Source organism: Vanessa tameamea, chromosome 7 (assembly GCF_037043105.1).
Source record: "Vanessa tameamea isolate UH-Manoa-2023 chromosome 7, ilVanTame1 primary haplotype, whole genome shotgun sequence".
Classification (NCBI taxonomy): Eukaryota; Metazoa; Arthropoda; class Insecta; order Lepidoptera; family Nymphalidae; genus Vanessa; species Vanessa tameamea.
In genome coordinates this window covers 5,067,087-5,093,486 of record NC_087315.1, presented here as the reverse complement: position 1 = coordinate 5,093,486, position 26,400 = coordinate 5,067,087, and the positions used below count along the sequence as shown (strand labels likewise).

Sequence of the window (26,400 nt, the reverse complement as noted above, 5' to 3'; positions counted from 1 at the left end):
GTGTATTCCACCAACCCGCATTGGAGCAGCGTGGTGGAATATGCTCCATACCTTCTCCTCAACGGGAGAGGAGGCCTTAGCCCAGCAGTGGGAAATTTACAGGCTGATTATGTTATTGAGTTGGTCATTACTTTAGTTTTGGATGTGTTTAATTGTAATCCTATACAGTTGCTTTTTTCACTTCTTCTAATTGCTTAGCTGATTTTGAGAAGAGAATTATATCATCAGCAAATCTAAGTTTATTAAGGTATTCCCCATTGATGTTATTTATGATTTAGTGCATGATAAAGAATAAATATTTATGGATATTTGGACGATATTCTGATTTTTATTTACATAAAATAAATATTTTTTGTGCGTTGTTTCTCTATTATTTAATATGTTCTACTCTGTAAATTTGACATTTAACGAAAAGACATATGACAGTTGGCAATTTGGCATTGATATTTATGATGATTTGGTTTGAGAAAACGAGAACTATTCAATCCGTATGAAATTAGAAGTTGACATATAGTTCGTTGAACGATACAAAGCGACTGTTTGTATTTAAGCAATTTTTATTTATCTTAATTGAGACTGAGAGACATAAAAGGTAAATTAGTCTTCATAACTTCGTAATTTTTGCATGATTTGTTATTTAACTATAGATAGTTGCTATAGTCATTTTTCGATTTATCATAAACATATCCGCCCTTTTATTGAAGTCGCGAGTAATTGATCTAACAAGTGACTAGAACTTAAGGTTAGCCTGTTTTTAACCTTGTGGTTCAACTTTAAAGTACATTGTTAAGTTACCATTTGCTGAAGACTCTTTAAAAATATTTTAATGAACTATGAATCATCAGTTGCTTTGCTAATACAGAAGTGAGTAACGACTACGAATTAAGAATTAAGAGGATTCTTATTGGAATTTTGGAAGCATAATAATGGCAGACTTGGAAGAAAAAGTTATAATGACCCCAAAGAGTAAAACACCCACATCTACTACATTGATAGTTGAAAGGAAGGTAATAGAAGCAGAGCCTAGTGATAAAATACATGTAGCTGGAGGTGATCACACTGGTATCATAATAAATAAGGAAAAAGTATATGGTAAGTTTCTAACTTAAGTTATTACTAATTTCTATGTTAATTATTATTTTTTGTTGTAAAATATAGCATCAGATCATTATAGTTAGAATAATTCAATTAAAACTATTATAATATTTTCCTCATTGATTACAGTACTCTAATGAAATTGATTATAAAAGGAAATAAAATACTTGCTGCGCCTAAATATATATTCCACGAATATTTTTTTTATTTCAATTTAACTATAATAATTATTTTTTTTACAGAAAATGGTGTAACAGAACCATGCCATGCCCAGCTAGAATTCTGTGTTTATTTGGTATCTGCTGTAACTGGTAGTCATACACGAGAAGCAAGAGCACTCCGGTTTTGGTTCAAACCTGAAGTTACTCAAAATGAATGTCCCCATGAGGCACAAGCTTTCTTCCGTGAATTAGTTAGCCCTCAAGACTTTCCTAAAGGTGGAATATTTTTTGCTTATTATTTATTTAAATTGTTCAACTAATAAATATAATATTTTGTACCTCATGTTTCAAGAATTTATTTAAGATTTTTTTATTAATCTTTTCAGATTATGTTGGTTTTATAAAGAAGATAATAAAGCTTATGCAAAATAAATATCACCAACTAAAACTTTTAGAAGTTGAACTAAGACAAGAAGGAAGTGGTCCACCGCCTCCAGGTTAGTTTATTAAATATATATGCGCATTTTATATCATATTCTTCAATAAAGTAAAGGTATTATATCTCTTCCAGAATAATAAATATTTGTACTTATTATTATATATTGCTTTAAATTTTTTTTAATAAAGTACTTTGTTTTAATTTTATGCCACAGAAGCAAATGGCGATATTACGAGTAAGGCAATTATATACAAGTATTATAATGGTTGTATGTATTTAATTTTTAGTATATTAAGCATGTTGTGTTTTGCAAGAGATGACGTATATATTAATAACTTACATATTTTTTTATATATTATAGGATGATTATGAAACAAAGGTCAACTAACATGATGCACTTGATATCTGAAGCATGTTGAAATTTCACATAAATAAAGATTTTTTTTTTTTTTCACTTCAAATTTCAATTTGCACACAGCTTGAGTGATCCATTCCAGCTAGATATTATTTCTTTTGTATTTTTTGTAGTATTTTAACATGATAGTCATTTTTACTGATTGTTCAAATTAATTATATATATGTATATAAATAATCACTATCATAATAGAAATGACTAAACTAAGTTATTCAAACACAATTTTTTATTTGGCAAATTATAATATCTAGATGCTAAATTTTATTGTCATCTATACCAAGAGTGTGTATAATGTATAAGCTTAAGCAGTTGTGTGACACTGATTTAAAATTATTGCAGATTTAACCTAGAAATACTAATAGGTAAAGTTAATAAAAGCTTTTAAATTACAATATGTATAACTGCTATGTATAAATATCGTCTCTAATAAGTAATCAGTTGTTTAGTTTTTTTGACTTGCTATTTCATACAAATACTGACTTTGAAAATTAAAAATACATATAAAAATAAGATTCTAGTAAAGACATATTTGTGTTTGGGTGGTATATAAAAAGATGTTTTCATGTGTAAAATATTAACTCTCGGTATGTATATTTTTGAGGCTAATTGTAATTGAGTCAGCACTGTGTAATGATGTATGAGATGATATCATCAGCATCAGATTAAAATGAATAAGAAAATTTTAATGATGTAATTTTGTTCATTACTAAAGTGAAATATTAAATGTTAAGTAGGTCTATTGTTAGATTATTTCTTTTTTTTATTTATTTGATTATAATATATATATTTTTAATAATTTAATTGAAATTAAATTGTATAGTCAATTGTTTTGTATTGCATTGCATGAAGTTAGGTTTTATATTATGCAATATTCTCAAACAAATTAATTTTAAATTTATTTTACGTTTTTAGCTTTCATCGAAGACACAGTAAACCAAACCTTTATATCTGAGCAAAAGGTACTAGATATGATCGAAAATGCCTATCCTAATCCTCTCTCTGTTGAAGACTTTGTGACGTAAGTATTTTCGTATGATTTACAATTTTGTTCATACTTCCAAATTATGCTGTTTATACAAGGACAATTTCCAAAAAGAATTTAATGGTATACCACATTATGTATCATTTTATTTTACTCTGGTAACTAGTACAATAAATATGAATGATTGCCAGATTAATCGATTATTATTCATCTGAATTAAGATATATTTTTTTTAAATAATGAGGTCGCGATTTTTCTTATTAAGTTCAAAATGCAACGAAAAACGTTGATAATACACGTATACGATAATTATACGTATATTAATTTCATTGATATAAATTTCAGTAAAATATTTGTACATAAACTCTGTTTAATATATTTGTTTATATTGATATGATTCTTTCAGTGCTGGAAAATGGTCGAAGACTGAAGTAAAAGATGCTCTAGAGTCATTGGAAGAAAAAGGTTTAACCCGTTTAATGTCCGACGGCGTGTATGTACGTCAGCACAGTATCGACACACAAGTAAGAGTCATTCATATTCATTTTTTATGCTGATAATAATATTTACATAATAAAAATAAGTATTGTGTTACTGGATGATGTCACCTTGGACAGTGTATAATAAAAATCGATCCTTATTTTTGGTGCACTGATTTTTATGGATCTAGAAATAGTTTTTTTTTTTTTGTTTTAGTTAGTATATTGTGTTCGTTCTTAATGTTTCTATTAGGTGGTGAAACAAATGCCTACATTATGCTCGTCGCGACAGCCGACCATAGCCGTTGTGACGGCTCTGTACTGCGAGAAACAAGCCGTCGATGCCATGATGGACAATCAAGAGACGTATGTCCGATACACTACTGTCGGTAAGTTCCTTAATATAATAATTAACGCGCTAGATATTTGCACCTTACTCGCCAAGTGTTGACCACTATGTCAGCAGCAATGGTTTGTGTTCCCATAGTTATGTAAGGATATAACTACTTAGTCCCCAAGGTTGGTGGCGTAATGGAGTTGTAAGGAATGTTTAAAAATTACGATGCCATTATTATAGGCGGTAGTGACCACTTACCATCAGATTGCCCATTTGCTCGTTCACCTACCTATTTCATAAAAAAGGTGAGTGTAATTTTACACATAAAGCTTATTCCATGCATGACGTAGTAGAACGTATACTCTATTCTAACCATAACAGGAAAAAAGCCAAATAAACAACATTTAACAGCAAATTGACGCGATATCATTGGTCGAGAGTTTGATTAATCTATGATATTCACTATGGATTTGCGAAAAATTTTATCGGAATTTTAGAAGTAAAATTAAAGTGGAAATAAGCAGTTAAGTGTAATAGTGTTATATTATAAATACATATATATTAATCATAAACTATTAGTAGTGTACCTGTACAATATAGCTGAGCTGAGCATACTATAGACTGCCTTTATGATAGCTATCGCTAGGTCTAGCTTATAAAGCTACTGATGCGATGTTCTGGATTCAAATCTCGGACCACGACAATAATAATAGAGTTATTTCGCCAAAGATGTAACCTAATATATCCGTTTTTTTTTTTAAATTAAGATTGAATTAATAATACCTCAAAATTTCCTACAATGGTATTTAAAACTATTCTGTATTCAGAGGTATGACGTTTTATTCATAATCTAACATTTAATAGAGTACGGTATGGATGTATATGCAATCAATCATCCTTATGACAAATATTTAAATATTCTTGTCATTTAAAATGATTAACGTTATAAAAAATTAAAAAGTCACAGTCTCGTCAGTCTAACAAAATATTGATAACTATATTAATATAATATATATAATATCACCATCAGTCAATCGTAATCGAAATTGTTAAAATTTCTTACGGCGTCATGTCTATGGGAAGTGGTGACAACTTACCATCAGGTGAACCATTTGCCAGTTCGTCTATGTACGTATGCAATAAAAATGAACTTAGATAGTTTTAAATCTATTTAATTGTATCTTTTTTTTTTTTTTAATATATTCAATTAATATTACTTAAAAGATTAAAAATTTTAATATAAGTTATAGATATATTTCTAAAACGTTGCTACTATTACCAGTGGTTTACTTTTGTCCTTGATGTATTTTTTAATTTGCATGTAATTAAGCCTTATAATTTATTTGGATGTAGAATATTTGGATATATAATGATTGAGGTTGGATTTTTCGGCGTTGTCTAATCAAGGACATAAGTTGCATAATACAAAAATATATTGGCTTAGTCAAGCTACAAACCGGAATACAACGATATTGAGTATTTCTGTTATGCGGTAGCGGTAGAATATATGATGAGTTCTCACTCACCTACCTACCCAGAAAGGCTTGCACAAAACCAGGCAATTTATTACATTTATAGCTATTATCGAGTGCTAGATGTACATCATAATTATTACCTTATTGCTGACGTAATTTAAGAATTTTAGCTTTGATTTTTTGTGGTAAGAATAACTCTTTACTAATCGGCAAGCACGATTGAATTTTGACGTGCTTAATCCTTGTTTATAATTCAACTCGCGTTCGGCGATGAAGAAAAACGTCCTGGAAATACCTGTGTATTAAATGAAACCTGCCAAAGGTATCCACCATACCTCCTTGCTCCCAATCTTCCCATCAAACGGAAAGGAAACCTTAGCACTGGGTTAATTTCAGGCTGTTACTTTATTACTTAATTTTTTTATTTAAAAACACTTAAAAAATATATGGCTGACTAGATTGTTATAGAATACATAATATATTAATTTATTGGTTAAAATATTTGTATAGGATATTTTAAAATAAACTTCTCTGCAGCTCATATCAACTTAGTACACTTTAATAAAACATACAAAACAATAACATTTCACATAGGCATTAAATATTACATGGGTGGGATCATTCTTAAAAAATATATTTTATGACTATAATATAAATAGTTTTGAAATGCTCACTGTTCTTAACAGATTAATACTGATTTATAATGGACACATAAAGAGTACAACATGCATACATATTCTACGACCAAGTATATTAGTCACAAAATAAAAATAAAAAAAATTATGCATAAGTAAATGTCAATTCTTCAACTTTGATAACATTGCTTAATGTGAAAAATGTGATGTTTTCTAATGAATTTCTATCCACTTCTAAAGGATCCAGAGAATAATCCCCAATAGCGACATCTATGAGCATTGAATCCTCATAATTTCTTATTTGTATTTTTAACTTGAAATCCAAAGCTAAAAACAAAATGTTCATTAATATAAATGCAGTTGATTATAATATATTTTTAATTTAATTTTATATGTATTACAATATTAATATTAAAAAAAAGTAGAATTCAATACATCTTAGTAATTCATAAATAAATGTTACTTTGTTTTTAATAACTGAAACAAGAACAATAATTTAAGATATGAAATATTATATAAAATGATTTTACTAACTGTTCAGTATTCTTGAAGGCCTTTGACTATCTGGATCTCTTGGTCCACTATTATTTGTTACTAATGTAATAATGTCTTCAGAAAAATCTATTCCCATTTGTAGGACAAAGTCTTGATTATTCTGGGAAGGTATACCACTTTTTAAATTAAAAAATAACCTGGAAAAATAAACAAATATTTTAAGTTGTATAATTGTACTACTCAAATTAATAAAAATTGAGTATGTTTCTAATCTATTAATTGCATATTTTAAGACTTTCAATGATATAAATAAAGAATACTTCTGAATGCCTTGCAATAAGCAATATTTTGCTGCAGAATAAATCAGTAAAATATTGCTGATTTGGCTTGGTATAAATATGGCTATTTTTATATCAAGCCAAAAAAATAGTTGGCCCGAAATATTTTTTTTGCAATATATGTTCAATAGTATTCCACCTTCCTAAAGTAAAGTAAGTCAATAAGCTCGATAATTTCGAAAAGAAATAGTACAATAATTTGATGTCTGATGAATGTATTATTTATATATTTAATGTTTGAGTTATTGAAAAAATAATTTAGTATTGTATAGGTATTATACAGTCACTGTGATACTTATCTTTAAGCAATAAGAGTGTGTAAAAATGTGTGTATCTACATAATTTATAGTGAATCATGAATTCTAAATTTACAATCGAGATATTTTTTGGTTTAATTGTTGGGTTGTGGTGGGATTACTCTACCATACTGTAAATATTTAATCTACGCATACTGGTTGCCATAAGCATCTGATAATAATGATTAAGAGATAGGTTATATGCTGAAAGTTATTTATATCATAGTTAGATATTTTAATATATAGCTTAAGTTTAGATTGCTAATATAAAATGTATACTTACTTTTGTCTATTTTCAGTCATGTTTCCACGTATACTTATTATGTCGTCATTTTTCAAAGGTCTTGGTAACCTAAATATTTCTTCGTTTTCTAGTGTTGACCACATCGTTGTTTGCGTATGTCCGTTTAATCTCGTCTCGTATGTATCATGTTCTGCACGGCAGCTTGTACTGAAAGAATTTTACACTATCATTGAGTGTAATATGTAAACATACTTCTAATTTTGTGTAAGCATTTAAAGCCGTATTGTTACACCATATGATTTGTATAAAATTAGTCACTTCAATAATTTCACTCCTAATACATTACCGTATATTTCAATAGAAATTTCCTTTAAGTCATATGATTGAATTCCGGACGACTGTGTTGAATAAATATTTATTTCCGTTTATATTAAGCATTTTGTAATAAGTTATTCATTTTATATAAATACACGGTCATATCTTTCTATAAACTAACAAGCGCACGGCTTGACAAATGTTGGAATGAATTTTGACATTGACATAATATTTTCGTAAATTGGAACATGCATAAAAATCTAAATCTTAAATTGTGTCTATCCAATATAAATGTTAATTTTTTCCTTAAACACTTTAACAAAAACAATAAATAACAAAGTTGTGCGTATATATTTTGGTTTCAAAACTTAAATAGAATCCTTGACCTATAAGGAGGTTGAATTTAATTAGGATTTGGGTTTTAAAGTTACACTTTTCTGAAAACAGCGACGTTCATCATGTATATAATATTTGTTATATACATATGAATGTATAATTATAAAGTGAAATGTTACAAATTGCGATTTATTTCATTTAATAAATGTTTATGGGAATAAAAAAAACTTACATACGGCGTAAATAATCTTACCCTATTAAGCACTCGAAACAAGTTTTAAGCATCGTTTGTATTTATTAATAAACACCAACTCAATTACACGTCGGTTTCTATAAAAGTATTTTTTACACTAGCTATCAATAAAGATTTACAGATGGAATGTAGCATTGACGGGGATGACGTAATGTCCAAAACAAACACGTTCACCGAACGGTATATATGGAAATACAATACACACCTTTGAGCAAAGAGATTTAAAGTCTTTAATGACTTTGCCTTTGAGATACAGCTACCTTCGCACCGCATTCACGACTACACTGCGAGACGTCAGACCAGACCAATAGCACAACTAATGTAACTGGCAGTGAAATTCTGAGAGAGCCTTATATATATTTAATGGGTTGCTCAAAATGAATAACTTTTAATATTTAATATTAAATAAAATGCATTGTAAATATATTTATAGTATAAAAAAATAGTCATTAACAGGGAAAATTTAGTTAAGTGTATTTTAATGTCGGTTAGTAGTTGTATTAATAATAAAATAAAACAACATACAGAATCTTGTACATCCAGAGAAGAAGTCCGTTCGACTGAGAATTAATAATTGCGAACAGTGCTACTTCCGCCAACGAATATATTTTTGAGTAGTTTTGTGGTCTTTTACGCAGTGTTTTTTTTTGTAAATAGTTATGTCACAGCGATAAATTCTTCAAACCCTTGTAAAGCAATGAGTGGCTATTTGAAACAGTATCTAGCTTTATTTTCAATCGTTACCTCCTAGGTACCACCCACTCATTAGATATTCTACCGCTAAACAGCAGTAGGCCCAGTATCTTCAAACCGGACACAGCATGTTCCGATATGAAGGGTGAGTGACCCAGTGTACAGGTACTAGGGACATAACATCTTAATTCCCAAGGTTGGTGGCGAATTGGCAATGTAAGGGATGGTTAATATTTCTTAATGCGTCTTTGTCTATGGGTGTTAGTGACCAGGTGGTAGTAATCAGGTGGTATATAAGCTCGTCCGCCTACCTAAAAAAAACACCTTATAAAACAATATTATTGATGATTATTAATAATAATAATATAGACCCAGGAAAAAGCTTGAACCGAAGTTGATCCCCATTTTGGTTCAATACAATTAGTTATTTTTCATTCGATCAATATATGATAACTGTCTGTCCGACTAATTGATTATTATTTGAATGGTCGGTACAAATTTTGCAACAATATATATATTTTTTTATTATTTAATAGTTCGATGGTTCAATTCATAATTGAATAAAAATTCTACGTCTTATGGTTATATAATCTAATATTAATTTGTAAGTAAAATAACAGCTTGTAAATGTCCCACTGCCTCACTAAGCAGTACAAGAGGTTATGACTAAGTTAAGAGTTTTCACTAAACAGAAAAAGAGGTTAAGAAGTGTTGTTGAGACACTTCTCCTCCTTCTCTTCTCCACCTCTTTTACTGTTTTTATTGAGGACAACTAGCTTAATGCACTACGTTGCTCCAATACGGTTCGGTGGATACATACGTGGAAGATTTCATCTGCCACACGCAGATTAACTTATGATGTTTTATTGCAATAGAATAAATATTGGAAATTTCGTAAATACATTTCTAGCATTTTTTTTTAAGTTAAAATAACTGCTGATTAATATTTATTTATACTATTTTGAGGAATATTTTTTATATTCTTCAAAATAGATTTTTTTTTATAGATTGACAGATTACATGGTAGTAGAGCTCTGTACAAGCACGTCTGTGTATGTACCACACAATCATCATTCTATCGCCAAGCTTATTACTGTCGTGTTCCGGTTTGACGTATGGATGAGCCTGTGTAACTGCAGGCACAGGGGACATAACGTTTTAGTTCTCAAGATTGGTGGCGCATGGACGATGTAAGAAATGCTACATATGCCCATGCGACTATTATAAAAAATTAAGTATTTGATACAAGAATCGTTTTTATTTTTCTGTTTATAAGATATAGCTACAAACAGATATATTTTTTCGTACAGTAGGTATGGTGATTTTTTATTAAAATTATTTTAGAAGGATACGTGAAGAATATAATGGGTAACTCATTGCAAGTGGATACTTTCGTTATTAGCACTGTAAGAAGCCTATTTACATCGTCAATGAATCTAAGACGTTATGTCCCTTGTTCCTGCAATTACACTGGTGGGTTACCTTCACTTCCTATACAGAGAGATATTATTCCGGTAGCATAACATGGGGGGAGAGTGGTACCAATATAGACGGGTTGGCAGGATGTCCTACCAGCAAAGTTTAGCTTTATATCAGTAAAGTATAGTGCTAGTATATTAGTTAACTAATAAAAGTCAAAGGTTCGAGATTATTATTAGATCGGTCATAGTTCAATTGAGTTGATTAAGTGTAATTGTGAACTTTGTTTCCATGCAAATATAATGCTTTTAATATTTGAAGACAGTACAGACGTCTGCCATTTGATTTCACGGTAGGTACTTAACGTTCAGTGTTAAGTAAAAAAAAATACAACCTGCATCTTGAGCAGTCGCGTTTTGTATTTGTATAAATTAATACAATATTACTGCTGCTGCTTAAGGTGCAGATTGCCATTTTTTTTACTTAACACTGAAGGACTCTTATTTTGTATATCAATACAAAGTTATGTCAATCAAATAAACTACATTTATCTAAAGTAATATAATAAATGCGAAAATAAGTCAGACAGACAATAACATAATCAGGTATAAAATAAGCTATTTTTTATACCTGACATCTGCCAAGCACTAACACGTGGGCGAACCCGTTAGCGTAAACTAGTATACTATATCCTGCTTGAAGGTCATCAAGTAGTAACTCCACGTTTTTTATCATCTATATTATCTTGTATTGAGTAATATGCCTTATTTATGAATACTTTTTATACCCTGTTCAAACTAGCTTGATCTTTTTGACAGACGGGCTAGTGACGAGAAACGGAAAATATAACATATATAACAGTCGATGGAACGATGGAATGCGTAATTCAAATTAGAATTCATTTATTTTAACTTATTTTTCTAAAAAGAGTTACCAGCTAAAGAGACCTCAACTACTAGCCAAAGAGATCCCAACCAAAAGGACCTTTGTTCGAAACAATAACTTAACAATGATCTTTAATAAGGATTTTTGTAATCGATATTTGTAGCAGTTACTGCCTGTTATTCGCGTCCCTACCGTCCGACCGATGTAACATTGTACAAGCGTCTATTATTTTCAGTGTTTCTATTTAGATTTTCGGATAACGCTTGAATCTTTAAGAACTTTAGTATTATATGTATTTTTTAAAATATTTTTACAATTTTTAAAATCATTAAATTAAGAAAATAATATGTTCGTCATTGCAAAGTTATGTCGATCAGAAAAATTTACATGTGTCAAAAATATCAAGCTATCTTGTACAGGGTATAACAAGCGATTTAAATTTATGAATTGGCATAGTTAAAAATATATCTATGGTTATTGTAACTAAGAAAGGATGAGTTTATTGACTTCGTGGTCGAAAACTAGGATATTGCCATCCTGACGTCTCTTGTTTATACAATGATTCTATCATAGCGATAAATGTTTTTGTGAACATACATCATATTGTTATATTGTATATATACACAATATGTTGTGTGTAAAATCCTACTTATTTAAATTTTTTTCGAAAGAAGTCTTGGAAGTTTCCCTTATTTTGCCTTGCCTGTGCTACCAATTAATATCAATTCGTGTGTATGCTCAGTGTATAAAATTGTTTGGTGGTGTAATTGTATCGATACAATTAGTATGTTATTTGTATTGTACTACGTTACATAAATAATTTAATGAAACCGTAATCTAGATAAGCGATCATGATCAGATGGGCTTTTCAATGCTCTACCCCCAAGCAAACATATATCTATATGTAATCGTATAAGGGTTCCGTTTTCTCCTTTTGAGATACGGAACCCTTAAAAAAACAATGAAGTTGTGATTCTACCACAAATACAATATATATTTATATACATATTGATGTACAGTTTTTGATTTATGATGAACAATGAAAAAAATAACTCTTTCCTTTTTTATACGTATACTTAGGTACTTAATTTTTTTCAATAATATGCACCTACAAATGTATGGAACCCTTTGTAGGCCTTCATAATATCTATTATATAAGAATGTCTAAGATATCCATTTGAGTAGCATTTTTATATAAGTGAGAAAAAGTGATTTAATTATTTATTTGAAATTCATAATATATGTATGAGATATACCAGGTAAACGCTTACAAGTATACGTTAGTTGCATACGCATTAGTGTTTGGGAATTCACGACAAGTCACGGGATACGAGACATCCTAGAGTCAAGGTCGCTAGAGGTACCGAGATTTCGAGGGGTTTTTTAATTATCAGAAATGAAATTCACTGTTGTATCATCAAAATTGTCATTTGTTTAATAATAAATATTTATTAAATTTAGTGATCGATATTCCATATTAATCTTTAATGTTTTATAATTATAAAACAAACTTAGTAAAGTAGTATATGAGTATAATATTCATCACCAATAATTAATCATCATTTCATAACTAGTCACAGTTAGTCATCATTCCCAACATCAGAAATTCATTTTTTTCGTAATAACATCTGTTAACTATAAAAGTAACTCACTTAGAGATCATCATATTACCTAATTATCATAATTAGTAGCATATTGGTTTGGTGTCCCGTATTTCCGAATTTTCCGATGGAAGAATTAATACGAAGAATATTTACAAAGATAATTAGTTCGATAAATATAAATAAAAAAAGTCCTGGGACTTCGAAATACGATACGTTCCGGGACCTAAACTCCCGTTATACATAACTCATATAAAGTAACCTAGGCTGTCTAACCAAAAAAATTAGCAACCGATTTGGACTTAAAAATGCGGCCATTAGAAATAACTTACTAATGAGAAAATAATACTAGTTTAAATTGAAACATATGGGCTTAATAATTATAATAATAGAATAATAATATTGTGGTAACATTAATTGCATTTAAAATTATAATATATAGTACTTCATTACGTACCAGTTTTTCAAGATCACTTTTGATATACATATAGTTTTTTCAAATGGATGAAGGAATGAAGATAAACAAACCTTAGGTTTAGTTATTCGATGCGATTTTCTAATAGCTCTGCTATATTGTACACTACTAACAGTACTTAATTAATATATCTTTATTTATAACTAGCTGTGTCCGCGACTTCGTGCGCGTTGTTTGAATTTAAGTTATTTGGATATTGTAGCGTGATTTTATTTTTATTCTATATATAATTCTAAAATAAAAGTAGCTTAAGTTACTCCTTATTACATCCGCTATCTGCCAGTGAAAGTCCCGTCGAAATCGGTTCAGCGGTTCCAGAGATTAGCCGGAACAAAAAGACAGACAGACAGACAAATTTTCTAAAAAATGTTATTTTGGTATATGTACCGTGTATACATACATATGAATTTAGTAAAAATGGGTTATTTTAATATTACAAACAGACACTCCAATTTTATTATATGTATAGATACAACACTATTCCACTTAACTATTTATATCTGTGTACTTTAATTTTACTCCGAAAGCTACGATAACAGTTTCGTCGACGTTCAAAACGCTTTTTTAGCAAATCAAATTGCGTCAATTCGATGTCAAATGTTGTTTATGTGGTTTTTGTCCTCTTGTGAATGCAAAGTTATATTCTATTGTACCGTAGTAGTTATTATGTACTTACTTTCACAACTACTAATAATTGAAATCAAGCCGTGCAGTTGTTTCAAAATTCATATTTTAAAATAGATGTTAGTTTTAAAGATACATAATTGTATTATAAATTTGTATGCAAGTTGCTACCTAACTATTAAATTCCATCTTAGACTATTAATTAATGATTGTAAATATATGTAAATATATTAACATTATAAAAGACAAAACGTGAACTTATGTGTTTTTTTCCTATGATTACTACTATAAATAATAATTGAATGATAAAAAATAAATTATTTCATTCAATTGTGCTTTATAAATACGTGCCTTTATTAATAGTGTAAGAACAGGCAACGATAAGCGCTAAAATGAATACTAGTGATTGAACACATCGAATTCGATGAGTATAAACAACACTACGACCGAGCTTGATCGAACAAGTGCGTAAATTATAAGGAATTTAATACGTATCGCATATTGTGTAGACGTAAGCTACTAACAGGAAGACTTGTCGTTTATTCGATTTTACTCTTTTCTTAGTTAAGTTATTGCGATACAAACTTTCCGAGCTCTGTCACTATTTTGATAGCCTGTTTATTCAGGCATCTTTGCTCAAACTTGAATCGATCGATTTGATTGATTTAGGATTCCCAGTTTTCCAAATTTAAAATATCCTTGTAACAAACTATAATTTGTGTGTTAAGTGTGAAGTGAAATTAATAAAAACACAGGTTTTATTTTTAATAAAAACATTGATTTAATAGAAACAAAACGCTCGGACCAGCCGAAAAACATTTACCTAATTGACTTAACATTATATTGACTAGATTTTTTATAGAACTAAAACTTGCAACCGATGTAGGAACAAGCAAAATCTTTGCATTGAAAGTTATTTTCTTTATAAAAGTATTATACACTTTAAATAATTGCTTTGGTTACTTATTTAAGTAACTGTATTTCTTCTCTTTTAAAACTGAACGTAACATTATGAACATTTGAGAAACCTTTCACAGTAATAGAATCGACTAAATCAAAAGAATGGAAGTTAATGAATTCTCCTAAAGACCCTCGGACGATTCCAGCTCCTTCGTAATATAATTCCATTACATGTTTATCTGTATCATTTTCTAAAACGGTTCTGGCGTTAAATTGTAAAACGAATGGTGAAGGATCTGCAACAAAACAAATAATTAAAAATTAACTATGGTAATTATTATGATGTACTAAGCAATCTGTTTTATATCTTATTTATGTCGAATCATGCTTGTTTAATATGCTTACACGATATAGTCTTTAGTTTCGGCAAAGAAACAGAAGTTTCTACGCCGTCGTTGGTCAGGAGAAACTTTTTTTCTTCAGGAATATATTTAACATGGCACTCATCTTGTGCACTCATCTTTTCCCCCGAAAACGTTAAGCTTAATCTGAAAGGAAAATATATATATAACACACAGTTTAAGAAAATACAAAATATTTATTAAATAGGATATCCTCGAAAAAATATAATCCATCAATAAAGTTTAAAGTTGTCAGATCGACTAAACTAAACTGCATTTGATTTGATTTAGTTATAAGATACTTAATAAAATGTTAGCTTTGAAATAACCTAAAATTAATCGGCATCTTTGAAATCACGAACATGTGTACGAGATTCACAGTCACTTGGTCGTATTTAAGAGACTCGCGAAGGCTTAGCGACAATAGCGCTTCAACTGCAAAGCTCAGAACAGAAACAAAACACCAAAACAGAACAGTAAAATTATTAGAAAATAATGTATAAATATAAACACCGGTACTTACTGGTCGTGTTCGTTGTTTAATATTCCTCCTAGTATAATGTTCATTCCACTCTCAATAGCCATGGGAAGTTTCAGTGTAACACTTTCATCAATCGGCTTCAATTCGGTCCGATTAAAAAGATAACCGAAAATGATTATGTACAGTAATAGTTCCATTATATTTCACACTTTTGACTATAATAAAAAATAAATAAATAAAATAAAAATAAATAAAATAAAAAAAAAATAAAATTTATGTGATTTACTTGTTAAATTTACTCTATATATCAATTACGTGTTTAATGTTTCATGAATAAATTACTAATGATACCTTTGTAAATACAATACGTATATATATCATTAAGTAATATAATGATTCACAACAAATATTCATTTGGTTTGGATTCTAATACGCACGTATCCGTTAAAATTAACCAAATAATTCCTTTTTACAGATGAATGAAAATCTACGTGTTTATATTTTATACTATAAAAGGCAAAGTTATATATAACTAAGTATCAATTAGCCTTTACTATAACATATAGAGACTGACTATGACATATAGATTATATAATATTTGAGGTAATGTCGTGAGACGCACTAAATAATGGATTTTGTGAAATTTAGTTTTCGATTTTGTGCATTTTAGTATCCCTCTTGAACGGCTTATAATCAATAGTTCGAAATTATTTGAATTTAGCCCGTCAAGACAAATAAATGTTACGTTCATAGTGAATATTTTTGGTATCAGGAAAATGTGTCGCGTTGTTATTAATAAATTGCGCTCGTTGCTCTGGAAAACCTGCTACACGTGTTTGATCCCGCATTAAACCTCCAAACCTTCTCCTCAACAGGAGACGAGGCCGAAGCCTAGCAGTGGGACATTTATTAATATCAATAAATTTACCTCTTAAGTTACTTTTAAGACTTGTCTACGTGAGCACATATTGCCTGAAAACACATAGTTCTCATGACATCTATAATGCACTATTATGTATATGTTTTCAATATAGATAGTATGGATCTATTTTTATTCTAAAGTTTATATAAGTATGCATATTTTTGTGTATTGTTATTTTTTAATTACCGCCTTCATGGTTTTATGTTTGGCTTAAAGGTTAACTGGCAGCGAATGTGTTCAGGCATTAAGTCCGCCTTATTCTCATAACCTTTTATTTTCAACGTTATTTGGTGTTTTTTGTACAACGTTGTTCATTAGAATTATACTGAAATAGAATTTCTCCAAAATAGTGTAAAAAGTAGTAGTTGTAACTTGTTTTTTTTTTTGTGTATATTTGACAAACTTTAATTGTTTTAAATATAACATTTACTTGCGTCGTTTTATTATTCTTAAATTCTATACGAATTTATGGAAGTTAAAAACAGTTGTTAAACTATACATTGTTATCCTAAAATCATGTCCTTTGTATATTTGTTTCACAGGCGAATCAAATGTCTATACATTGGGTACTATTGGCAGTCATCGAGTTGTCACCACTAAGTTGCCATCAGTTGGAAGAACTAGAGAAGCAATGACAGCAGCCGGAAACACCACAACCAGACTTCTTGGAATTTTCCAGAAGGTAAGATGTTTTCTTATATCAAAATTCATCTCTATAAGCCCGTTAGTGTATGGGGGTTTAAATTAATTTTATAATTACTGTTCTACGTTCGAAGTAAGTTTTAGTAACTTAGTCAACTCGGAATCGTACCCGAAGTGATAGCGGGTTTCGGAGAAGGTAATAACTTTAATAAAATAGAGAAATAAGGAATACAAAACATTACCCAGTTTTTATCGTTTTCGTTTGATGATATAATTTATTAAATCTTAACAGCTGATCTTATCTTTTTTCTTTTGTCATGACATTTAAAACAATATTTAACATACCCGATGGCTTTTCTAAAATAAACTAAAGAAAAATCTTATTATGTAACAAATTTTCTTCAAAAAAGGTCCGTAAGGTTTTTCCGCAAAACGTTTGTTTGAGAATATTGCAAAAAAGCATCATTTAAGATAGCGTTAAGATACGTTAAAAAAAGATACCAAGCATTTTTTCGATCAACCTTATTTTGGTTAGTTTTACATGTACATAATCAAAAAGCGTTAAGACCCAAAACTCATTGAGATATTTAAGGGCTTTTACATGTCTGTGTTTTAAATTTAAAGACTGAAACATGAATAAATAGATACGTCCTTAAAGAATCGTATTTCCGTCTGTACGGAAATCAATTAGCCAGTTAACGTTAATATATTTAGTATGCCCTCGCAGGCAGTCTACATTGTACGACTATGTGAAGTGGCTGCGGGCATAACTCAAATCTGTGAATGTATCGGTACGGATGTTTAAATCGAGAGTAACAGTTCCGAAATAACTAAACGATTGCTTACGAATTCCAACGAGATTATGATTATTTAACAGACGAGTTTCATGTGGAATGTTCGTTTAAAGAAATTTATGATTGTCTACATATTACTGAACATGTTTATTTAAATTTATAAAGAATTTATATGATTTATATGACATTTATATTTAAACGGTTTGTGTTTGTGACACGTGATTATCACGTGGAGTTTAAAAATTACAAAATATTTTTTTTACATACTTATTATTTTATTCCCTGAAGTCGTTGTATCCTTTATACTTAGCCATAGGCATAATGGGCAATTTTATTTGTAGATAACACAAATGTAATTAAACTTTTTGTTATAAAAAAAAAATGTAGTGGATTATTTATTGTTATTACATAGAATGGCTTTTACTTTGAGGAGGCTCTTTTATGTTCAAAATAATTAAAAACAACTTAGGTACATCTGCCCACGAGCTCGAAAAAACTTGTATTTCATGACGTGTACGTTACAGCTAATTTGACCTCGTTGGTAATTTTACGTCATTTGGGTATATAGTTCAATGTTATTCTTCTCAGGTGGATTACGTGTTTTTGGTAGGCGTAGGCGGAGGGGTTCCACACTATACGGACTACTCGAAGCATGTGAGGCTCGGCGATGTTGTTGTTTCGACGCCCGCTTCAGATTTGCCAGATAAGTATGTAATTAATTTACAATCGAATTTTAAAATAGTAGTCAGGGAGCTGGCGACCTGTTTGGTACTTCATTCAATTATATTACTTATAAATAAATACTAAAGTTCAAATCGAAAAACAATTCCAACATTTGGTAGAATGTCAGCATCATATTCAAAATCATCATTATTTATTAATAATAAACCTTCTGGACTTTGACTTGAAACAATTTGAGGACTGAAAACAAGTTAATACTATTACAGTTTTAGTTTGAGTTGTTTAATTAACATCGTAATATATGAAATGAATAAAAAGGGGTAACAAGTTTTGGGCATGTACGGATTAGTAATGCTAAAATGGATATTATATAGAAATTTTGTTCGCCGGAACTTAAATGTGACTAAGGCGATTTAATTACAATTGGAATAAAATTATTTAAAACACAAAATCTCAATGGAACCATTGGAAACAAATTAAATGTGGTAGCCGTCGCTCTATAATAAGTTAAAATGTAATTGTGTATAAATATTACTATTTCGTACACTACAGTTCTGACTTGTGACATTTTTTGTCTGACTGCACATTGGTTTAGTTACTAATGTGGCCGCAGATTTCGAAGTCCTTGATTCAAACCCCACCAAAAAATTGTTAGGTTTTTCTGTCGAAAAATTCTCAGTAGCAGCTCGGAGTCTGGATGAAAGCACATAAAGCCGTTAGTCTTGCGCCTCAACTGTTTCCGGTCGTGTCAGATTTTCCGTCTTAAAGGATTCTGAGAGTGAGGGATAAGAGCATGCACATGTGCTGGCGCACACACTTGTGCACTACAATATGACCGTAATAGGTCAGGAGGACAGCATTTTCTCATTATTAGCATTAGTCATTCAATACACGTGTAGCAGTTTATTCACACGTATAGAAAAACTTCTCTTGAATCTAATAACCAAAGTTCAAACCTAAACTTAGTAATAAAGTAAAGGGAAAACACAACCGTCCTGTTAGGGACCTTTTTATTTTTGTGACTCAATAGAATACTTTTTATTTTCCTAAATTGAAATCAATTCACATGGTACGTGACTTAATTAATGACAGAACTTGGACTTGATCATATCACCTGCCGCATAACATCACCATTGACGTAGTTATTACTGAAAACGTAGCATTGGGGAAACTGTTTAATTTTATATTTATTGCTAATTATATTCAAAAACTATCAGTATTCCTGCTAATAATATTATGTAATTTTTCCTATATTATGATGTTTATTTATAAGTAATTGTTAAACTTAATGGGGTTATCAGAATTAAAACTTTTTACCGTTTTATTGTATATAAGCGAAAATTAGAAGTTAAATACCAATATTTGAAAACCAGTCTTGACTTTGAAGGCCTTAATTAAAAGTTCAAGCATATGCCGGATACTTCAGTGCATTGGGCTGTACATAAGTCTCTACATAGAGAAGATAGGTCTCTTATGACGTTGTTGCACTAACAAGGACGTAAATCAATAGATTCGTGTACCGTTTACACTCGATAGTAACAATACTGAACATTAATTACTTGTCCTCGTTGTTTGGCGGAAAAGTATTGTATGAATGAATTTAAATATTACTTGAATTTTTTTTTTAATATTAAGCAAATTGTATTATTTTACTTAAACTTAATATGATAATATTGTCAGGTACGTGTATATATTCTGCGAAAAAGCGGAACGCAATGACAAAGGTGGATTTGACTACGAGGTGAAACCCTACAAGCCAGCGGACTACCTCTTGCAGGACATCGCTTTACGACTCGCAACTACATCTGCTTCATGGAACACTTATGTTAACGAAGGTACTTTTTTATTTCAACGTATAACGCGATCTTACAGATTATTTACAAACTATCCTATGTGCAATTCCAACCTATTCAATATAAGTTATATCAATCGCATAACAACAGAAACAATGGCATTATTTTTATTTTCTTCATTCTCGTATTATAATACAATAATAAATAGCTGTATCTGCCCACTTTAACTGGTAAATAATATTGAGTTGAAGTGGTGGGTTCGAATTTGAGTTAACTCCACTGAGTTGGTATGAAAACCTGCTGAATGATAGTAATCCCACTCGATAAGCGACGAGGAAAAAGGTCATTGCCCTTAAGAGGAGAGTAGGTATTTGTTTAACATTAGGTAATTGACGAGTTGTCACTTTATATTACATAATACTCGTAATAATGTAGTTTGTGCCTCTCTTTTTTGGCGTCTCTACGTAAACTGGTTCACTTGCCCTTCTAACCTAATCAAAACAATATTAAGTAGTGCTGTTTGATAGTAGAATATGTGAGAAGTGGACGGTACCTTCCCAGACGGGGTTACATAAAACCCTACCAAATAAAATATTAATCATTTTAAATAAAATAATTGGATGGCCCTTCAAACACAGAAATTCTCGGCTGCGTTGTGTTAATAATTTTATACGAATATAATATGTAAACTTACAATGTCTTTACAGGGACAAGAATCTTGTTTAGTCATTTTCCCAGTACTTTATCATAAACTCGCGTAATCGCATTGTGGGAATGTTATTTATATATAAATTTTCCTGACATTTAATTAGTACTTCATTTTATCTTTATTAAGTATTCATATACAATACGTTCCTTAAGTTAAAAATATCATATGATACCATACTTGCTGTATTTGGACCAAAAACGTCGTTCCTTTTGCTATGGTTGTGTTCCGGTTAAAAGAATGAGTGAGCCAGTCTAACTACAGGCACAAGGGACATAACATCTTAATGTCCAAGTTTGGAGGCGCATTGCTGGATGTAAGGAATGGTTATTATTTCTTCTTTCTTACAGCGCCAATGTGGTGACCACTTACCATCAGGCGCTCTATTTGCCCGTCTGCTTACCGATTACATGAAAAGACCAATATTAATGAAAAATCAAACGAAAAAATTATTAGAAACAGATTTTTTTAACAGAATCCTCATTGTTTTATTACAAAAAAATATTTGAATTTGGAATTTTAAGTAGGCAGAACCATTTAGATCTTCGCATTGGTTACAAAGTCATAAATCCATATGTACAAATTTGTTTACAGGATTAAATCGTCTCCGGGGCGTTCCGGGAAGATGGGAGCCCCCGGAACAAGCTACGGATCGCTTGTGCGTGGATGTCGGTGGAGGAGCTTTCATAGAAGTGTCTCATCCGGCGCCGCAAGGTGAAACTATGTAAGTTTAATTCATACTAGCTACTCGACTCGACGTCCCATTAGTTCACTTCAGGTTTAATTTAGAACAATATTATAAATAATTATTATTATGCTAAGTGACAATACCCAATGTTTATACGTTTAAGACATCTATACATAAACGCAACATCAGAGTCGCCGAGGCCGTACTCTCTCTGATCGAGCGCGGAGCAGGGCCCGCTGGATTGCAGTAAATAGGATTAAAAGAATTACTTATGTAATATTTAAAAAATAAAATAAAGTGTAGGCCACGTCTTCCAACAAGACGACAAGCTTGACAAGCCCAGCGAGGAATTGCTTATGATCAGTAAAAATATAAAACGCCAAAATGTATGAAAGTAGGATGTAAAAAAAGGCACAGGCAACTGTGAGATCGTAGATGATAAAAAAAAAATGTTTATACGAGTACGAGTTAGCCCACACTAGATCCGCCAATAACCTATCTTCTATTTATTATAATTTCTACTAAATTACTTACTATAGCTGTACCTTATAAATTATGATGGTCATGTTTAACTTTAAAATCACGACACGTGTGACACGAATGTGTTGGTGCGTTAGGTGAGTTTTAGGAATCCTAAGAACTCTTTTTACTTGATCTTTTTGTATACTTCATACAAAACTAGTTCGCGCTAACTAGTTGATTATTTTTTAAAGTTTCTATAGGAATAGTTATTATTGATACTTATATCGGTATTGCTTGGAGATGTCATACTTAAAAATGTTTTTGGTTAAACGTAATTTTACATAAAAGATTAAAGCGAAGTGACTTTATCTAAAAGACAAATGTATAGATGCCGATATGTGTTTTTCAGTTTTAAACGGAACATTAAAATAAAAAATAATAATAATAACAGTGTTCATTTTGTATGTTTCGTTTTCTGTCTATTTTAATAGACTGGCGAATTATTAAGGACGGAGCAAATTATAAACACCCCTTTCCTAGTCTGTACTATATATGTTTCATACTATTCGGTTATATAACCTGTTAATATAATGATAAAATAATTAACTAATAACCTTTAATGGCCACGTAGTTTTGTGGCGTGAATCTCACACGAATGTAGCAACACGCTACGTCTGACATGTGTCGTTCAGCCGCAGCGCGCGCGTGCACTGCGCGCCGGTGGCGGGCGGGCGCGCCGTGGCGAGCGCGGGCGAGGCGCGCGCCGCCTTCGCTGCGCATGCGCGCGCACTCGCATACGACTGCGAGCTGGACGCCGTGCTCGACAGCGTAGTCGGCAACTGCAAGGACTGCTTCATATCTATCAGGGGTGAGTGACGGCTCACGAATGGTTCCATGTCTATCAGGGGTGGGCAACCGCGGCAACCGCCCTGGGGTCTCCACAGGAGAAATTCCGACGAATAAACAATTTTAATGTAATATATTTTTTCTATCTAGTTATAGTCAAATTCTAATAAAATATTACTAATAACTGTTTAAATGTCACTGATACAACGAAACATTATTGAAAAACATGACTGACAAAAATGATAATGTTCAAATAAATTTGTAAAATAATTATTAGGGGTCTTCCCTTCTTTGTGGCCCCCAGGGCCTCCACGCCTTTATGGCTCCCAGTGCCTCCAAACCTTTAAATCTGGTCCTGATTACAAGAGATACTGATGCTGTCTTCTGCATCGATTCTTCCTATCCATAAATATACCAGGATTTGATACTTTTTATATAATCGTTATATTTTATGGACAACTTCCACAACTATCAAGGATGTACGAAATATATCAAAATACGGCTGAATAATATATTTTGCGAAGAATTTTGTGGTCTACACGTCGTATTCTAACCACATATACCACAGAGTATACAATACATCATTTTACTAATTTTGTAAAATATGTGAATGTGGAATGGAATGAGGCTGAAAGATAAATTTAAAGAATAGAATCAAGTTAAATTTCACATATTATATCTTTCATGGAATAATGCGTGATGAACATAATTATAATGTAAATAAATAGGTACAACACGCATTATTCCATTTCAATAATCACAACCAAGTTTAAATATCATCATTATTAACAATAGTGTAAATATTAATGGAATTTAAAGTTGGTTGTGATTGTTTTTTTTTTATTATACGACGCATAAAATTCATCACAAATGACACTGTCGATTACACCCGTCGAATTCAATGTATCTTTGTTTGTCTCAAATGCATTTAAATGATAATTCAATGAGCTGCTAAACAAAATGAAGAGCAAGCGAACGACATCGCAGGCAACAGCTAGTATAACATAATTGTATATTCCAGGTATCTCCGACTATCGCGACGGCACCCGCGGCAAGGATTGGCAGCCGCACGCCGCCCTGACCGCGGCCGCCGTCATGAAGGCGATCATTACCGCCATGGCGCCTCCCACAGAGTAAACACGGACACGGTAACGAATCATAATAATTGTGGGCCTCAAATACTTTATAGAAGTAAAACAATTATTTATTAACTTATTGGTCTTTTGGACCGTTTCGATATGCGGCCTAATACGTATATATAACACATCATACTAAATTATATTTTGTCGATGCTTCAATCGCTTTAAAAATTGAAATTACAACTGACGATGAGTACAGTCAATAAACAATCTAAGACGCACAGAGATTTTAATATTTAAAAAAAAAATCAAAAACATTCATAGAGTACTGCATTTCGAATCTTTACAGAATTTAACTGATCGACGTCTTTGTTATTAACACTTCATATAGAATTAGAAGAAACATATATTTGTAGTTAAAATTAGACGAGATTACAGGTCCACTTGCCTTACTTAACTTGTTAGAATTCTAGTATATAGAACTTTTTTATTTATATACTATTAAACAGTAGTTATACATCCGATTTTTAATGTTACAACTTTATTAACGTTACATCGTAATACACAATAGAATTCCTCACATTATCTATTTAAAATATCTTCAAATAAGTTATCAGTTCTTCTAATGTTGAAAAATGTATCTACGTTAAGTTTTTATAGGCCTTCCATAAATAATAATGAATTTTCTAAGCGAGAGTAGTATTTCTGTTTTTTAACTACTCTTGAATATTTGACACTGTTGATTATGATTTCACTTTTTCCATTTTACAATTATATACTGCCATGTGTCTTCTTATATTAATAAGGTTTTCGTGTCACGTTCATAGGGTAAAAAGTGTAACCAGTAGATTAAGAGGGAACAATAATTATAGCGAGTTATTATTGAGAAAAGTCCCTTTAATATATACAATATTAAAATGACGTGCTAATGCAGTTCACAAAGTTACCAAAGTTTAAAAAGTCACCTAATTCATTATTTATTGTTTGGACAAATTAAAAGTTAAATGAAAACTTTTTTACTATTTTATTGCCAGAACATAGATTATAGAAAAAATATAGACTAACTTAAACTATTCCTCTGCCATAAATGGCCTATTTATGTAGGAAAATATTTATATTCAGAAATTGAAATGTTTTACAATTTGTTGTGAAAACCAAAGGTTTTACTTTCGGCTGTTTTACACAGGACTAGTCGCCTGGTATGTTACATTTATTTACACATAATATTAAACTTAGATATACCTTATACACAGTATATTTATAAAACTATTTGATATATATATGAACGTTGAATTTGAATGTTTTAATCATTCATTAAAATTTGTTACCCCTTGTGAGCAATGTTGTGATTAACATTCGTTTCATTACAACTTGTACAAAATTATTTCCCTCATTTTAATGGGTGTGTTTTGAATCTGGTAACATTAGTAGCAACGATTATCAATTTGATTTGAAAAAAAAAAATACCGTTTATTAATAGTAATAGTCAGCCGAAAATAAGCGCTACGTTATTTTATTTTGTACAATTTTTAATGAAATGAACGGACCATTATAATGTAGTTATAGCATTTTCAATAGTCTCAAGTAGACATATTAGATTAGACATTAATCATTATTCATTACACATATAATTACTAAACTTTGACATTTAATCATTGACCATTCAATATTTTTTTATATCAACTCATATTTTATACGCATTCATTTAATATTAGGATGACATTTGAAATTTGTTACTTTGTATTGTGATTCCAATGTTATAGTGAGATATTCGTTTTGTATTCAATCAGTAAGTTATTTAAAATATTAATTTAATTATAATTGATTACTGTTGTATTATTTACTGTATATTTGAGTGTCTTTTTCGTGTTACTCTTTTCTATTTTGTAATCGCACAAATAAATTATTAGTAAAATGTGTTAGTTTTACTCCATTTACCTAAAGATTAATTATACCAGCGAGTTCCCTTTAAGAATATAAAGCAAATTGCTAATGATGGCCTGATTTTGCATG

At 30.6% G+C, this 26,400-nt stretch overlaps 3 protein-coding genes across 8 annotated transcripts; 1 reads left to right on the top strand and 2 right to left on the bottom strand.

The window, feature by feature from the left end:
* Positions 1-440: 440 nt before the first annotated feature.
* LOC113401112 (uncharacterized) lies at positions 441-26,302 on the top strand. Of its 4 annotated transcripts, none has more exons than XM_026640840.2 (14): positions 441-592; positions 863-1,092; positions 1,338-1,532; positions 1,643-1,753; positions 1,910-1,930; positions 3,023-3,128; positions 3,499-3,616; positions 3,825-3,960; positions 17,239-17,378; positions 18,721-18,839; positions 20,494-20,648; positions 21,907-22,036; positions 23,155-23,330; positions 24,330-26,302. In XM_026640840.2, exons 2-14 carry the CDS (start codon positions 927-929, stop codon positions 24,443-24,445), a joined length of 1,689 nt encoding a protein of 562 aa, XP_026496625.1. In that variant the 5' UTR covers positions 441-592; positions 863-926; the 3' UTR covers positions 24,446-26,302. The 4 variants fall into 4 exon arrangements, with proteins under 4 accessions (XP_026496625.1, XP_026496623.1, XP_026496626.1 ...); XM_026640838.2 differs by having other exon boundaries at positions 1,910-1,963; XM_064215375.1 differs by having other exon boundaries at positions 450-742; positions 1,910-1,963.
* On the bottom strand, positions 5,927-8,630 carry LOC113401114 (uncharacterized). Of its 3 annotated transcripts, none has more exons than XM_026640844.2 (4): positions 8,501-8,630; positions 7,431-7,598; positions 6,553-6,710; positions 5,927-6,345 (listed from the first exon to the last, which is right to left on the bottom strand). In XM_026640844.2, the coding sequence occupies exons 1-4, from the start codon at positions 8,566-8,568 to the stop codon at positions 6,164-6,166; spliced, it is 576 nt and encodes a 191-aa protein (XP_026496629.1). In that variant the 5' UTR covers positions 8,569-8,630; the 3' UTR covers positions 5,927-6,163. The 3 variants fall into 3 exon arrangements, with proteins under 3 accessions (XP_026496629.1, XP_026496630.1, XP_026496631.1); XM_026640845.2 differs by lacking the exon at positions 8,501-8,630 and adding an exon at positions 8,296-8,492 and having other exon boundaries at positions 5,932-6,345; XM_026640846.2 differs by lacking the exon at positions 8,501-8,630 and adding an exon at positions 7,738-7,891 and having other exon boundaries at positions 5,932-6,345.
* On the bottom strand, positions 14,846-16,001 carry LOC113401116 (uncharacterized). The gene is made up of 3 exons (XM_026640848.2): positions 15,817-16,001; positions 15,298-15,440; positions 14,846-15,188 (listed from the first exon to the last, which is right to left on the bottom strand). The coding sequence occupies exons 1-3, from the start codon at positions 15,969-15,971 to the stop codon at positions 14,956-14,958; spliced, it is 531 nt and encodes a 176-aa protein (XP_026496633.2). The 5' UTR covers positions 15,972-16,001; the 3' UTR covers positions 14,846-14,955.
* Positions 26,303-26,400: the final 98 nt, after the last annotated feature.

Bases quoted from the DNA above. Each gene is read 5' to 3' on its own strand.
- LOC113401116 (XM_026640848.2), bottom strand. From the start codon at position 15,971: ATGGAACTATTACTGTACATAATCATTTTCGGTTATCTTTTTAATCGG. The intron at 15,441-15,816 runs GTAAGTACCGGT...TTTTCCTTTCAG, and splicing joins TTAAACAACGAACACGACCA to ATTAAGCTTAACGTTTTCGG. The intron at 15,189-15,297 runs GTAAGCATATTA...GTTTTGTTGCAG, and splicing joins GAAACTAAAGACTATATCGT to ATCCTTCACCATTCGTTTTA.
- LOC113401114 (XM_026640844.2), bottom strand. From the start codon at position 8,568: ATGCGGTGCGAAGGTAGCTGTATCTCAAAGGCAAAGTCATTAAAGACT. The intron at 6,711-7,430 runs GTAAGTATACAT...TTATTTTTCCAG, and splicing joins ATGACTGAAAATAGACAAAA to GTTATTTTTTAATTTAAAAA. The intron at 6,346-6,552 runs GTTAGTAAAATC...TTTTGTTTTTAG, and splicing joins GCCTTCAAGAATACTGAACA to CTTTGGATTTCAAGTTAAAA.
- LOC113401112 (XM_026640838.2), top strand. From the start codon at position 927: ATGGCAGACTTGGAAGAAAAAGTTATAATGACCCCAAAGAGTAAAACA. The intron at 3,961-17,238 runs GTAAGTTCCTTA...TTTGTTTCACAG, and splicing joins TGTCCGATACACTACTGTCG to GCGAATCAAATGTCTATACA. The intron at 23,331-24,329 runs GTGAGTGACGGC...TGTATATTCCAG, and splicing joins CTGCTTCATATCTATCAGGG to GTATCTCCGACTATCGCGAC.